The sequence below is a fragment of the Vanessa tameamea genome, chromosome 2 (assembly GCF_037043105.1).
Source record: "Vanessa tameamea isolate UH-Manoa-2023 chromosome 2, ilVanTame1 primary haplotype, whole genome shotgun sequence".
Taxonomy (NCBI): Eukaryota; Metazoa; Arthropoda; class Insecta; order Lepidoptera; family Nymphalidae; genus Vanessa; species Vanessa tameamea.
In genome coordinates, this window is record NC_087310.1 from 8,426,231 (window position 1) to 8,444,139 (window position 17,909).

General features: G+C 31.1%; 2 protein-coding genes across 2 annotated transcripts; one reads left to right on the forward strand and one right to left on the reverse strand.

The window, feature by feature from the left end:
* Positions 1-4,475: 4,475 nt before the first annotated feature.
* On the forward strand, positions 4,476-10,898 carry LOC113398944 (protein naked cuticle homolog). Its single transcript, XM_026637901.2, has 5 exons — positions 4,476-4,819; positions 7,950-8,176; positions 8,642-8,752; positions 8,836-9,302; positions 9,429-10,898. Exons 1-5 carry the CDS (start codon positions 4,705-4,707, stop codon positions 9,802-9,804), a joined length of 1,296 nt encoding a protein of 431 aa, XP_026493686.1. The 5' UTR covers positions 4,476-4,704; the 3' UTR covers positions 9,805-10,898.
* On the reverse strand, positions 10,851-14,821 carry LOC113398945 (metallophosphoesterase 1 homolog). The gene is made up of 7 exons (XM_026637902.2): positions 14,539-14,821; positions 14,246-14,435; positions 13,928-14,069; positions 13,131-13,297; positions 12,468-12,553; positions 11,172-11,453; positions 10,851-11,053 (listed from the first exon to the last, which is right to left on the reverse strand). Exons 1-7 carry the CDS (start codon positions 14,635-14,637, stop codon positions 10,910-10,912), a joined length of 1,110 nt encoding a protein of 369 aa, XP_026493687.2. The 5' UTR covers positions 14,638-14,821; the 3' UTR covers positions 10,851-10,909.
* Positions 14,822-17,909: the final 3,088 nt, after the last annotated feature.

Here is a 17,909-nt window from a genome sequence, read left to right on the forward strand (position 1 = left end):
TGTATCAAAACAATTGAAAGCGTCTTATCATAGTCCTTAATCTTTGACCTTCGCAATCTTATAAATAGGTCGGTACGTAGATTCGCGTTAGACTCGCATTTGTCATTTAACCTAAAGTTAACAAGCTCAGATTTTTTTTAAATCATAATTATTAATTTAATAGAATACTAAATGGATTTTAAAATTATATGATGATGATTATGATGTTAAAATTATAAATAATTAACCAAATATGACCTTCAAATACAGCGCTAGATAAACATATTATGCATGATAGAATATTAGAACGCCAAACATTCGCTGAGATTTCAGAGGAACAAAAGAAAAATATACGAATTAAAAAATATATGTTAGAAGGTACACATTTTTTCTTATTGCGTGTCTTTCCTGAGTAAAGCTATGAATTGTTTATTAAAATATACTTACAATAAGAACAAGCTGACCTTTTTTTAGTTACATACAATTGAATCTAATTGCATTACAATCGATATTAAGTGATTTGTTCACCATTTAAATTATTATACATATACCTACGAGCCGTGTGCCCGATAGGTTTATAAATGACTCTGTACCAAATATTAATTACATGGCGCCATCTTTTAAAGCTTATACCTAGTGTGTAAGATGTAACAAATGCACTCAACAATAACGTTACGAAATAACATGAAATTAGCAAATATTAAATAAATTGGTTACAATATTTAAACAATTAGAACAAAGCTTAAAATAAACGCGCTCAGTGACGAACATCCATAAAAACTTTTATCCCCAATTAAACCCCCTGGGGTGGGATTTATTTAAGAGGAAAAATATAACGTTTGAATAAATTCCTGTATTAAATTTAATTGAGTTAGAAACACCGGCTTAGGCTGTGCATTCTATTACAGCCAGTCATTTAAAAATTTTAGAGGTTAATAAACCAATACTATGTGCAAACTCGATATAATGCCGCTAAGATCTAGGTACGATGGATACATTTGACAGAAGTCATGATTTCTATTCCCACTCAAAATAAATATTTATTATGAATATAAGCATTTGTCGTTATGTCTTTATATTATCTGTGTACGATGTCTGTGTATTTCCGGATACCCAGACGCAGGGAATCATAATGAGGGCCGATGACTATAAAGCGTTATCTATTTATTTCATTGATTGATATGAACTTGAACGAATTTGAAACTTCAAGAGCGACTATTTCTAAATATGAACGGATACGTACATTCGATAAAGTATTACTGAGTGAATTTAAAAATATACCTAACAAACCTAACACAACACCATGACAAGTAAAAATTAAATAACTAGAGTAACCTACGTAGAATAAATAAAAGCAATTCTCTAATATCGATCGATTGTGAATTGGACCTTCGGAGAAGGTCCATTTAAAGTGATGAAACAGCAATGTAAATGGCAGCTCCGATTACAATAGCTCACGTTGTTGCGTTTTGTAGAAAACTGAGTAGGTACCGATGTTTATCGATTACCTACATAATACACCGTCTGGCAACCAACAACGTCATTACTCGAACCTCAAAAATGCCACCCAGGTTGAATCGTTTGAATAATTTCAACAAATTTTTGTGTTCCTAACCCTTTACAGTTTATTAAAGTTAAGTTTATTAAAAAAAAATATTTGTCAGTAATGCTCACTATTTCTTTGTTCTTTAGTAAATTTTAATGTTTTATTGTTCAATATCTGGAAAAATTACCTAGCAAGTATCTTTATATACATTTATTCTCATTTGTTAAATACGTGCTATTAAAATATCAAGAATATTTTTAAGCCTATAAAATTTAAATAATGTTAATAACATTCGTGCAAAATTGGATAGGTACCTATGAATACAACGCATTTTTACTAACAATTAATAATAATTTGAACACAGAAAAGCGCTGGGTTATATTGTTCAATGTTGTCTTCCAAAAAAATTTTATTAGGGATATAAAATAGTGTTTGTTAGTAAGTCATTTTTGGAATACGACCTCATCTCGGTCGCAGATAAATCGTCGACAATAAACCTAACACGAAGAGATCGTAAAATTCTAATTCCAAGCCGAGCGTAACGTTGCCGGCCGGCGCGCGGCGGCGCCCGCGATCTTACTCTGATCTGAAGTATACCTATACGTTTGACGCTGCCCATCATAATATCTACTTCAGCATGCGTACAAACAGTATCTATATGAACATAATATTTTAATCGCTCATAATAGTTTCATCTTTCGAAATGTACTTCGGTGAATTAGATAACTAGAGCACATAGCTGATCGAAATTTCATACTTAAAATTTGTATCGTTGCCCTATTTCGTTTAGTATTTGCGTAATATGAATAATAATTATAATTATTAATATTAAAGATTATATTTGCAAATTGCACAAAATATATATACACATAGGTTGTCTTATAGCGATTACATATAAAAAAAATAATTATGCACATAAATATACATTATTAAATTAATATTGACTAACACAATTTTTACCTTTAACAAATAAATGTAAAAGGAGGTTTCAAATTTGATTTCAAACAAAATACTACAAACAGCAAACGTAACTCTAATTGCATTAATATACATTTTTGTTCTATCTTACATTGGGTTTGTTTGAGCAAATTATTAGTCAGAGACTTAGATTTGTTAAGTTTATTTAGTAAATGTGTTTTCTCACTTGAGCGCAAATAAGACAGGAGCTACCTGAATCTATGCGTTGCGGTGGTACGTTTCATATTTTATATACTACCTAAGTGGATAAAAAAATTACTTCTAAAATCGATAAAATTCGTCAAAAAAATGTTTTAGGTTTTTAATTTTATGGTTACTCCACACACCTAAACTTTCATAGTGAGTAAGTAGGTATCTATCTACTTACAATTATCTTTTTTGTAATCGGTGGGTAAGGGTCGTCGACCGCTTGGAGGCTGCCAACGTAGCGGGCCCATAGTATGTGCGTGCACCTTCCTCTATCTTTGCCCTAAACAGTAAACACATTTACTACTTTCTTTGGCCTACAATAAAGTTAGTGTAGAAAACAGTTAAAGAAAAATGTTTGTTGTTTTGCTTTTAAAGAACTAAGTATCGTATCATAGATTGATAAAGTAATATTTATAGGTCATAAATATAATTTAACAGTTTACCTCGTCGTAATAGTAAGATGTTGGCCTGCTATATTATTATTTTTATTAAATAGAAGTTATTAATAAACACTTAATAACTGTTTGTTATTACGTTATTCGGTATATTATATAGCTTTATTTTGAAAATTACAAAATTTGAAACATACAAATGTTTTATTTGAATTTGGAAGAAATTTGTACTTATTGATTATAGATTCATAAAAAAAACAAACGAACGATTTCATAAACATATATTATTTTTTTCTTCGCAAATGATGTAAAATAAAAAAATATTCCGAATAATCCTATTTCTGTAGAACAACAAAAAAACTCTAAGGCAGCTTCTGATTTTGTAAACGGATTAAAGTAGCCAACATTCTTTGAGTCGTCGTTGTTTTCAAATCAAATATTTGAGTTTGTAAGTTACTCATTCTTATTTAATCATAATCATGACTTTAAATAAGTACTTAATATGTACTACACTACTCATTTTGTTACGTATATTAAACATTTATTTTTATATTGTACGGCGTAAAGCGCAGTTTATATTTTATTGTCACCACGTCATGTACTAGGTATATCATAATTGTATTAAGTGGAGCTTTAGAATAAAGTACCAACTTAAAATTAGATATGTAATGAAAAATAAAAAGTAAATCCAGGTTAGGAGTTGCCTTCAAAAGCAATATTTGAATATATCATCTATACTATAATTCCAACATTTTATTGTGTCTTGTCTCTAATAAAAAGACAGGACATTCAGATAACTACCAACTTAAGTTTCATGCTTAAGCATATGTAATCCATATTTACCTATAAATTTTATTATAGTCTTAAAATTGATTAATTTAACGTTTGGCGCTTAAATGTAAATAAATATTTTCTACTCTTAAAAATAAGGATGTACGAATATTAAATTAAAAAGTTTCTTATTTGTACATATTAACTAAATATGAAAACTAGATTGTATTTTTACCTTTTTTAAGCTCACCTATAAATTACCGTTTATCAAATGTATGCGTGTGATTTTAAGTAAAAAATTTAATTTATACGTTACCGGCCTATAATTACTAATTGCTCACAAAATTTTAGGTAATCTAGACCTATGCAAATATAAAGAAAGTAAAACTCTATATAGTCATCATTTAAATCGATTTTTCACACCATACACTATTTTCTTTATTGTTGATATTTATTTACAACTATGCTTGAAGTTAGATTCCTTATACCCGATAAGTCTTAAAACACTATCACAAATCATAATAAACTTGTGAAGCACTACAAGTGACAACCCTACCATAGCTACCGCACCGCGCCCGCCGCCCTACCCGCGCTTGCCTTCTCCCTTCTTCCATCCATGATCCATCAGTCAGTCACTCAATGATACGTATAGGGGACGGTTGTACGCTTACTCGTGGCGTCCGATATTCACGCGGACAACTGGGTCACGAGGTCCGTACGCGTTTTACCAAACAAAATATTTTGTTCAGTGTTGTGAATGATTGTAGTGATAGTGAGCTAAGATTCTTTCTGGAATAAGAAACTAGCGGCGCTTTTGAAGTGTACGTGATGCGTGCGTGAGCGCAGCGCATGACGTGCTACGAAACGTTGAGAGCTTCGGCACCCGCCACAGACGCCCCCATGGCGCACCACTTTGTCAAGTGGTGGCGCAACAAGTTTAGAAATGGATATAAGAAATTTAGTAGTAAGTAAAAATCAAAATATACACGACACAACGACGTAACACGCCGTCAAAGGGCCTAAATAGTACCTTAGCTTGGGGGAACATCTGTTTCTAAGAACTGGCGTACGAGATTAAAATATAACAATACCCAATCGTTTTAAGCTAATAACCAAATTTTTATATCATAACAATGATCGTAAATTAATTTCAAAACAAATCAAACAAAAATTTCGTTTGCAATTTACAAGACTAGGTATATATTGATTGTTTTATATACATAATAAATTAAATATGAATATGAATCTTTTCTGTCTATATTTAATTACTTTTTATACAAATAATAATGTGAAAACTAAAAAAATCTTTTAATCTAGGCTTAATACCTACCAAATTACTGAAATTAAGGTTATTTTTATTGCTTAGTGACGAAAATTATAGACTATCAAACAAAGCACATTAATGAGATAAAAATGTTTAACATTTCCCCTATTCAAAATGAACATGCCATTTGAAGCCATGAATACAAGGCATTTTATTGTAGTTGAGATTATATTAAAGGTTAAGCTGCAGCATCAACAATTCGGGATGAGAAAGCGGCAAAATACACTATAGTCAGAATCAGAATTAAAGTTAATCGTCTTTTTATAAAATCATAGACATAAATTTTATAACTTTAGTAGACGTCAAATAATTTCGTTTACTCTATGCACTATAGTTTGGTAGAATGTTTGCTCATTGTTCATTTCGTAGTAGGTACTAATAATACCTTACTAAATATCAGTTAAAAATACTTCTGCTATGAAGACAACTATCTATTTGATACTACTTCAAAGTAAAGGGAGATCTCTTTGATCTTGTTCTATTTAGTTTCGAAGTATACATAAACTGAACACTTCAATTAGAAGAAGATACGAGCATTTTTGTTTCATAACGATCTACGCACATCAGGCGTAAAGCAAAGTTTGTAATATAAATATAATTTTAAATGCAAACTAAGCCGCGTCGCTCATTTGATTAACTTCAAAGAGAAAAGTTGAAAGCACTCGCCGAAGCGGAGACAATGATACCTTTTATTTGACATCAAAGAATTCCCCGCTCCGAGCTTTAAGCTCTTCTTTCGAGTGAATAGTACGCATAGCCCGCTACAATTTATAGTAAGCGGCGGATACAAAGAACTTTTTTGGAGATGTAGAGCTTTTGTCGCATAATTTAACGTACCCTTCGTATGCGGCTCATATTGTTTTATATTAGTGAATAGTGATTTTGAACTTGAAGCCGGTTGCCTTGAAAACCATCCATGTTTTTTTGGGTAACTGTATATCGGCTATTAAAAAAAAAGAATGAATCACAAAATAAATTATGTGATATTAGTATTACGAAGTAAACATAAATATGATAATTTTTTAAATACGTATATTTATTTCTAGACTAGTTTTAAAATCATTGCCGCTGGCGCAAGAGCGTAATGACAGTAATGAGGGCATGAATATGGTGAACGCGTTTGTTGCTCACGGACTGTGGTCATTTGTAATTGATATTTAACTTTGATGATTATACGTCTACTGATACGAAAGCCAGAGAGCCTTGTTAAATCCACGTTAAAAAAAAGTACATTGGTAGTATTTCTAACTTTAAATAATTTATTAATTATGTAAAGTCTTACAAAAATTAAATATCTTCTCTGTGCATGCATACATTGCATGCCTTAGATCAAAATTAGAAAGCGAGCTCGGCATACACAGTGCTCTGTGGCATATTTTTTTAAAGAATTATTTCTATGTTACAAAATATGGACTTCATATTTATAAAATATTTTTTAAAAATAATATTGGACTATTGGACTTTATTATCTTTAAGTATAATAAGCAAGATTTTAATAAAAGTAATTAAGTACAATCAGTACCGAACCAAGCCCTGACGTCGCTGCCCCTGTATCCGTCTGGTTAGCCTATCCTATACCATATTCACACGTACGCCTTTTATGCAAAGAAAAATTCGTACTAAAGTTTAACAAAAAATTACACACTAAAGTTACTTACAAAAGGAACACTTATATTGAAAACCATTTCAATATGTTTTATAATTTGTTTTCATAATGATATAATTGGCCATACCAGTAATTATAAATTTAGCTAAATTTTTATACAGTATAAAAATAGATATTTCGACTTATCAGCAGAATGAGATTTAGAGATAACCTATTCTCGGTAAAATAGTTTTCTAATTCTAAAGGTAAATGTAAAGTACTCGGCCAGACGATTTTCGCTTTGAATTTACATCCTTTTGTTATTCCATTAAAAAAACATTGGAAAGGAGATTACGAACACGATATTGAAACCCGTATAAACGAATTATTTATTATATAATACAGTATCACTATTATAAAAAAACGGTATATTTTTTATATGGCTAATGTGATATAATAATACAAATACACTATAAAATAATTTTAAATTTGATAAAATTCTCAGAACTTTTTTTTAATAAAATAAAATAAAATTAACGGCAGATGTGGGCCGTCGAAGGTAGAGCTTTAAAGCATTAGGCTCATGCCGATCTCTCGAGCCTTCCGAGAAATAAGTCTAAGCCCGCCCTGCGAGCCCCTTTACTGCACCCGGCTGGGACCGCTTGCTTTATACAAAAATCTTTTGAATTTCGCCGATCGTTCCTCAATTTCTGATAATATGTAGTTATGCTTTTTATACCTGTCTAAAATACGTACAAGATAAGTGAGTACATCATTTAATGTCATCGTACTATGAAATTGTTACACATTAAAGGTTCTGTTTATAATTTATATTTTATTTATGTGATTGTAATATATACCAACTGATATAATTTATTTTTCTCAATTGAATACAAACAAACAATTTGTAAAATGCCGATGCTTGAACTTAAGAAGCAGAATAGTATTAATTATATACTTAGGTATAAAATGTGTATAGTTATTTTTCGTTGTAAATAAGTATCCTGTGAACAAAATGAAAACTTTGTACTATTGTGACAATATTATATACTAAAACTGGACCATTTATATTTCAAGTAAATAAAGAGAATTTACCTACTTAATTCCTAAATACCAATATATTTTTGATGTTTTATTTTCGATAGTATAAGCCTTATGTTTATTTATTTTTTTATAATTTTGCAGTTGGTACTGACGGCGAGCGAACTGACACAGAAGAATTAGTAGGCCGCGCGGCATCACAATGTTCCGCGCCACCAGACCTTCTACCCAGTGAAGCAAGAGCTCTATTGCAACCTACTACGCCTCCACCCATACCCGCTCGGAAATCTGAACACTTTTCTAAAAGATTACCACCGACGGAAAAGCCTGCAGATAACGCAGATGATAAGCAGCCTGGATTAAGATTTGAGGTAATTTCTCAAAACTTTCATTTATAAAATGATTATACATAGTATTATTTAAGAATGTTTACTATTTATTACTTACGTAATAATTAACATACACGATGTTATTGAGATGACTGTATGTAGTGTTTATCATTCATGAGTTGACTACGCTATCTAAGTTAGCAATTTATTGAATAATGAGATGATTCATCTATTTGTGTCGTATCAGTCTCCGGGCAAGCGGCATGCTTTGTCTTATAATATCTCACTGATCGTAAAGGCGCGACTAGTTTCCTTTTAAAGTTTGAGATAAGAACGCTTGTCCTCGCCGCCGGACACGCGCGTTTGTTCGGCGCCACTAGTTATCTCCGTTAGCTGAATGCGGATACCTCATTATGAACTCACGATTCTAACCCTCAATACCTTCCGTCATCTTATCAGTAAATAAAAAAAAAAAAAGTTAACCGTATATTCTTTTTTTTGTTTCAGGAATTAACGTGTGATGTAGAATTAAAACATTCAGAATCATCCAAACAGCAACCGCTGCAGTTCTCGTTCACCCTTTATGACCTCGACGGACACGGGCGAATGACAAAAGATGTAAGTTTTTATACAATAGCTATATTAGACTATATTTACAAATTATAAAGTACTTATTCAATTGACGAAATTTTTGTCGACAGGATATAGCCGGTATAGTGTCGACAATATATGAGTCGATAGGAAAATCGGTCACGGTTCCGCATTATGGATCCAAAACGATTCAAGTGCGTTTAACGGTTGTTCCGGAAGACGGGCGAACACGTAGTCATAGAGAAAGGAGGGATGGACGGAGACGGCATAGAAGAGAACAGCTGGCTAATGCAAACACAACAACACCAGTGGAGTGTGCTGAGAACAGTGAGGATGAACATCAAGATAGACTATCTAACGACGATGACATTTCCTCTAAATCATCATGTTCAGGTGATCGTCAACCACCACAAAGACCTGCACCAGTATTAAGACAAAGGTACCACCGCCATGCACGAAGAGAAGTTCGAGACCGAAAGCACGCAAAAAAAAGATCGGGGAGCTTGCAACGTCGAGAACTACTTGAAATCATACAGGCTAATATGGAGAAAAATCATCTGAGCTTTCAAGCATCTAGGTTGGCATTCTTTTCTATATTTCTATTATTAGATTACCATCCTTATAACTATAAAAAACATTATTTGTGATAGCATTTATTTATATTTTTTCGTACTTGTATAAATTCTAAATTATTTTTTTCCAGAAAGCCCTATCCTGATCCTGTTGTTAACGAGGAAGACATCGCAAATAAATATCAAAAACTCAGAAATAGGTCGTACACTGTGAGTGACAAGCCATTAACTTCTTATCAAAAAGTGAAACCAGAATCATCCAACAATGGCTACTTAGATTTAGCATGCGGTGGCGACTCGAACTTGTGCAGATATGACCGGTACTTGCACGCTGTTATATGTTCGTCGGCACGGCACGCACACACGGGCTACCATCAGAAGCAGACGCAGCCGGCGCGACATGCGCGACCTCCTCATAACCTCAACTCCCGTTCCCGCTCCCACGACTTAGCCGCCAAACAACACTCCACAAAGCAGCCGAGGGTGCTGCAAATCATATTTTTATAGAATTCGAGTATGGACATCGTCGATATTCGACTTTGTTCTACTTTAATTATAAGACGAGAAAAGGAATGGAATGGAATTGTGGTTACCAAGACTGTACTGGAAAACGAAATATATTTGGGGGGTGTAGGAGGGGGACAGAATAGCTTTTAATTAAATGTGAACTCCATTTTGACTTTTTGATTATTGAGGGATGCATTAGGATTACTTATTTATCATTCCATGCTTAGCATAGTCGGTATCAATTTTTTTTAATAATGTAATAGCATTCGTCATTGAGCAACAAATAGACTAGACATATAGGGTCTTTAGAGTATCAAATGAAATTTTATATAACAAAGTGTAATAAAGGTGACAATGTGAAGTATATCTTTCTTGAAACAAATTGTACAGTGCCTTACTTTTTGACAACAACAAAATTATACACTTTCTTTCAACACAATAACATTCTAATATTATTAATTGTATCAATGCTCATTAGAAAATGAAGAATAGGTGTTACTGAGATAACTCGTTTAAAGAGTTATAGACTGATTTTAGTAATAAGTATTAGGTGCTCGAATTAAGGAGGAAATAAAAAAAAAATCATTTTATGTTTGTAAATACTAAACGGAGTACTTAACTACTTGTATTATACCTGTAGCAATATTGAGATTGCTAACTACATTTTAAATACTGGTGTTCTTTTATTTCGAGGTTGCATTACCATTATCAGTATTCATTATTTTAAGTAATTTAATGAATCTCTAATATGTTTTATCTACCTCTAATTTTACTTTATTAGTTATAATTTTTTTACAAATATTTATTGTAACAGCTAAATCCTAAAATTATGTTAGTATTTTTGTGATAATTGAGTGAATCAGTATCATGACAATTTTTCACTCAAAAGTTGGATGGTATGTGCTATGTTTGTAAGATGGAACAGTATCTTAGAGTCACTCTATGTACAAATATTTTAAATCTGTTATTTATTTCATGTTTCAAACTTTTAAACACAGGTTTTTTTTATTGTTCCATTTTAAATGTACAGTGTAATAAGTGCTCGATCTTGTCAAAACATATTTATTGTGAAATATAATCCTTGAGGTTAAAAACATATTTTTATTCATAACAATCCTCTGCCTAGTAATCTTGTTCTTAATACATATCGAATTAAAACACAAATCATTATTATAGCAGTGAGGATGATTGTTGTTTCTCTTGGAAGACCGCATTTCTCGACTTCATACGTATCAGGCGCTATTTTAGCCTGAAACAAAATATGTTATCATGCCTCAAGTTCAATGCAACTATAATATTTATTTTAATATTGTTTACTTAGACATCTAATTATACGTGCACAAATTTACAAACACATATTACTTTACCAATATATATTTTGGATCGGGTCTATTTCTCCATGAAAATGATGGCACTGAATATTCCAAAAAACGGATTTCACCAATATCCTCATAATAATGATCAATTAAACACCCATGATGAGTGTGCCCACCAAATGCTGCTCTAGGCCTAATTTTTTTGATCAGGTATTTTGTTGCTTCTAACGATAATGCGTCAATTTTTAATCGAAACAATTTGTTTCGTTCTGATAGCGGTGGAGCATCAGATTCTGTGCAAACAGCATCAGAGACCCTGTAAAGAGGAAAGTGCTGAAAAGTGCAAAATAAATACAGAACATGAAATAATCTAATTTAGCAACTTACATCAATTATTCCATGTGAAGAAAGAGCAGAATACGACACATGTTTGCCGTCAAAATATAGAATTAAAAAGAACAAGAAAATTATCTGAATTAATCTTATATGTTAAAAAAAGAAAAGAATACATTATACACAGAGATTTATAGCAGACAAATAGGGAGCGTCTCGCGATAATGATTGTAGCTATTATATTAACATGAACTAATACTTTAAATTTAAAAGTAAGGGGTTATAGTTCGATTTAAGCGACCTTAATTGAGCCCGGTATTCAGTCCAGTGTAAGTCGAGTTTGGGGCGTCTAGAAGCATTGCATTTGCAAATTCGGTTACTCGGTCTATAGGCCAGGCGGTCAGCCGTATTTGTAGTTGATGTATGCGTGTTAGGCTTATAAAAGCGTCGCTTGCGCATCCTTAATCAATTGACACATCAGTATAGATCAGCATAGTATTGATATTAAAAATAAATTAACAGTAATTACAAAAATCAGTTATCGGGCATTTTGAATGATATAGATATTACAATAATTCAATATTAATGGCATTTCGTTTAAAATGTTATTAAAACCTAAAGAGTTATTAACTTAAAAGGTATAAAACTTTAATACTATTTGTAATATTGACTTTGTTGATAGGCAGGGCCGGACCGTAAGTTTAAGGAGCCCTGGGCTGGCACTACTTAGGGGCACACCTAAGACATATCTGAATGTAGACTTGAATTAAATTAATTGAATGGGTTTGATTAATTGCAGGACTCGCAGGGCTGCAAACCATATGAGCTGTTTAATTTAATAAAGTTATGGATTCTTTCGCATTATCGTCTACTTTTAACTTAGACTTGACTTAACTGGGCCCCCTTGAATCCAAGGGGCCCTGGGCTGAAGCCCAAAAACCCCTATGGTAGATCTGGCCCTGTTGATAGGTAAAGTTTAAGCATTCCAGTCTGTATAGTCTTTATATAACATACCTGCATCATAATAGGTTGACTGTAATTAAATGTACCTTCTGAATTGACACAGTGCATAGAATTTTTTGAGCATTTAAATAATGTATCTGAAAAAAAAAAAATATTTTTCATTAACAATGATGAAAACATTAATGACTTGACCTTGAGTTTATAAGGCATCATTGGTTGCAATCTAAGATAATTTATTGTACATAATATTAACATAATGTACATACATTATGAATTTGTGAAAAAATGGCATTTTGAATGTCGTTGTAATCAGATCTATGAAAGTAAAATAAAAATGGATATAAGTAGTAAAGTGCATAAGTGTATAAGTAATCACATGCAGTATGTAAATCTGAAGTTTATTTATTTCTACTCTTTATGTTATTGGACTAAACTTCAATGTAGTTAATGATGAACAGTTTTAAGAATATTATAATTGATGCCAATTTATAAAAGTAATCTCTTTTGGTGAGATAATATTTTAGTATTTCAAAATTTGATTTGTAAATTAAAACAGCCTTATACAGTCTATTAATATATAAATAAATTGAGAATGAAAAACATATTTTAAAAAAGAAACATAATTGATACTTAAATTGTCAATCAGAAAATTACAAAGAATTGAATGCTTGTTATAAAGCGAATACCACCAAGTATTTGATATATTTTCATTACCTGAAATATTTTCTATATGTTTTCTGGCTTCAGTACATAAATTACAAGAATCACCCTCTAGAGCCATTGAATTTAATAATACAAAGTGGTTGTTTTTTATTGCTATATGTTGAACAGACGGGGCCTTTAAAAGTTTTGAAAATCTTTGAGCAAATCCTCTTCTTATTCTGCAATAGTAAATTAATAATATGAAAATGTCCAGGAAATTATTGGTAATTTGCCAGGGTAGCCATTCTGTCTAGCTCACTCAATATTTCCTTAATCTCATCAGTCAGGCTATTACGGTTAGAGCATAGCAACTGTTGCTATCAAATATTTGTTGAGGATTGATAAATGTTAGTCAATAAATCAGTATCATAGAGTTTTATGCTACTGCATAGGTCCATAATACTGATTTATAATTTATTTATTTGATTTGATATCAAACTTTAGCAAAATTTTTGAACAACAGTTGCTATGCTCTAACCCTAATAGCACCATTGATGAAATGATGATCTAACATGGCTAGAAAGAGTTCAGTTGCTAATGAGAATGTCTTGACAGAAACACACAAGAAGTTTTTTTTATTGGTCAGACCCAGGATTTGAACCAAGGGCATCAGGATCTGCAGCCTTAGACAATGGCCACTAACTAATAAGCAAGATAATTGTTGTAGTAAGGTTTTTATATTATTTAATTATGTTGGTAAAATTGTTCCATAAAAAATAAGCATGCAGTATTTGTTTTAGAACTGTTATTTGCATTTAATCATCTGATATATATGACTTAAATAAAAAATACCTATGTTAAGGACATACCGATGATGGAATCCAATATCATGATTTCCAACAACAACATACATTTTAATACTATTTGGTAATGAAAATAGATCAAAGAATCTAGAGACATAATTATTAAATTGCTTGTTATCAGTCCATTCTCCTTCATCGAAAAGATCTCCTGTAAATTAAGAGTAATAAAAACTGTGATTTCAATTATACTGTGATGTAAATTACTTGCAAAGATAGAATAACTTAACAATAGGTAAATAGACAAGAAACTTCTAAATTATTAAGTCATAAATTAACAAATTTAATAATCATGGGTATTTATTTGAGAATAAAGTGACTAGTTACCTAAAATAAAAACAATGTCAGGTTTGTGTAATCTTATGATTGCTTGAAATGCCTGGTGCATCTGCCATTCTCTTCTCCATTTATCTAACCAATGACCCCTGTAAGGTCCTAGTAAATGAGTGTCCGCTAGAATAAACGCTTTTAAAACTTCATTCTCACCGTGGCTTGTATCTATGCGAGGCCAACTACACTGTAATTTTTTTTTTAAATTAGTTTATAAAAACTGGACATCGGTCTCTACATTTTGTGTTGGTGACTTTTAGATATATATACCGTTTAAAAAAAAATCGTACCTGTATAGTGACTACATAATATATAAGAAATTCACAATAAAAACCAATCAATATTAACCCCCCAAAAAGTATTAATAACTTTTTTGTTATTCGTCGCATGATCTGTTACCGACATATTCCGCGTTATCGTCTTTCTTTCAAATTATATTATTGTTATCGCGATATCTTATTTCTTGATTAGAAATATGTATATATATGTATGTGTTAGGTTATTGTTTTCAACTATTGAAGCAACTTATCTAAAATAAAAGACGTTGTTATTTTTTAGTTAATGTTTGAAGTTTGAAATGTCTGAATGAAGTTGAAAACTAAAAACTGTGCTGCCAGAAGAGACACCATATTTTAAGCTGCATTATTCATCAAATAATACAGACCCAAAACTTATTACATAAAGCCACAAATGTGTTAAAAATAGTCCAAAACAAATTTTAACTGTATTTGTTTTAAGCTATTTTGTAAAGACAACAAATCCCTACTTGTAATAATACTAATACTTACTATATAGTATAAAGTCGTTTCCCGCTGTCTGTCTGTCCCTATGTATGATTAGACCTTTAAAACTACGCAACGGATTTTGATGAGTTTTTTTTTATAGATAGAGTGATTCAAAAGAAAGGTTTTTATGTATAATACATGCATAATAATAGTAGAGAAATGCTGATAATGTTAGAGATGTCTAATATGATGTCGTAAATATACTTTTTTTGCGCTATTGTAAATGCTATCTGAAACCTACCAGATAGATCAAAATATTGTACTACAGTATTGTACACCTCAAAAACGTAATATGTACAAAAAAGTTCGCGATGGTACATGTCTATTACTTAGAGATAACCCATAATAACAATATTTTATCCTTTACTTTTTACAAGAAATGTTGGCTTATTTACAAAGCGATTTTAAGCAATACAGTAGTGTTGCATAGCGATAGGCCACTATCGATAGACTATCGATAGTTAAGGTATTAGAGATAGTATTGACACGTGACAATACTATCGATAGACTATCGATAGTACCGATAGTGTCGATAGCTCCCCATGAGCAATACTATCGATAGTATTACTTTTAATCTAAACTATCGATAATCCAAAACTATCGATACTATCGATAGTTTCAATAGTATCGCTGCTACCCATAGTATTGTTTACAGAGAGCTAGCGATACTAGCGATAGTATCGATAGTATTGCCGTAATCAATAGTATTGCTCACGGAGAGCTAGCAATACTAGCGATACTATCGATAGTATTGATCAAAACGATACTATCGATAGTACTATTGATATCCTGAATAGTTTTCAAGGTCAACTATCGATAGTCAAACTATCGATAGTTCTGCAACGATGGAATACAGCATTAATTCTTATCAAATTACGTACCTTAAATACATTATGCATTAAATGAATATAGATCAATATGGAACTTACAGTATGTAATTTAAATTAATATTTTTGAAGATATTACAAATTTAAAATACATAGCGTCTACAGTTTATTTGTCATTAGACAATACATACCGTATTATCTAATTAACTGTAAACGTTGGATATGTCATCGTAAGATTACAAACATCGTTAGATTACAATCTATCTCGTCATATTGTAAACTGTCGAAATATTGTGAACCGTGAAATATGATTGCAATTTAACGCATTATTTTTCGCTATATTGTAATCTATCGATGGGAAGCGGATAAATTGTGAACTGGAGTAGAACGAAATGCATCTCGCGCGCTGATTGGTTGAACGTTACGTGCCCCCCGCCTCCCCGGCATCCGCCATATTATTTCACCGTAAAATTGCAAGTACCGTTAAATTATAATCTATTTCGCGCAATTGTAATAGATTGTGAACGTTTATTTATTTTGCAATAAAATATAAATAATTTCGATAGTTCATAATATTTCTGTTAGGTTAGGTTAGTTTTTATAATTTAACTTGAATTTACTCCGATAGATTGTAAGCTACCGAATAATAACGGTGACGTATGATTGGTCGCTCTTACAATAAGACTGGCCAATGAGGGGACAGATTGTAATCTAACAGTTTGATTTCGACAGATTACAATATAGCGAAAAATAATGCGTTAAATTGCAATCATATTTCACTTCACAATATTTCGACAGATTACAGTCTGTCTCGTCAGATTGTAATCTAATGATTTTTGTAATCTTACGCGGACAGATATAAAGACATTCTGTACAAAATGTATATCATTCTGCAAGTACTAACGGAAATGCATGCAAAAAATTTAAATAAAATATACTAAACTGCTTTAAAAGTAAGTTTATTTTAATTAAAACTAAGAAGTACAATAGAGCCTCAATCAGCATTTTACTGAAAAATAAAAAAGCAATATAAAAAGTAATACACAATCATATTGTCATGATTTATATTAATAAAAGCATTAATAGTTATTGTAGAACATAAATGATACAAATAATTAATTGATTAAATAATAATATAACTGTGGAAATAATGGCAAATTTAATTTGTTTCCAAATTGAATTTATAGAATGAAAAAGTCTTAATAATAATTTGTACTTTTCAACTTTCGAAAGGATAATTAATTCATGTAAATACATCACAGTGCAAAATACCTTAAATTTAGATACATATTTACAATGGTAATGCATTGTTATTTTATCGTATAATCGTATAATAATAGAATACATATAAACAGTCAATTTAAATTACTCATAATTTCATATTTGTTAAATTTAAATGTCATGATGTTATTACGTAAAATACTAAACAGATAAGTTTAAATAATAATTAACAATCGTAAACAAAACTCAAGAAAATTAATACTAAAAAGGAATACTTCATGCCTTATGATTACATTTTTGGTGCTTTTGAATAAAGTTTAAAAAGGTCATTAATTGAATAATAACTAGATAAAAATTAATACACATTTTGTAAGCTAATGTATATCTCACACATAAGCTACTATATATACAAAATGTGTCGATTAATTGATTGAAAGCGATTATTGGCGATTAAAAAATTCATTTTATACAGGATTTTTTTGTTTAGCCATTATCATCAACAACATTCAGAAAGTGGATAATCGACCATAACTGACGATTACGACCTCCAGGCATCCATAATGTTGTGGAATAGCTGTAAATTCAAAAAATTTCAAATTTTGCCACACAATTAAAAATATTCTTATATTACAGATTCGATTCGGTTGAACTATAATATATCTCGAACCTTAATCAATCAAACTGATAAACATCATTAGTTGGTAAAAAATTGAATTTTCATTCATCATCAATCATCAATTGAATCATTCCAGGTTATCATTTTAGGACGAGTCAATGATATCCAATCACAATACTGTAACTTGTTTCCAGCCAATATATGAAATAATT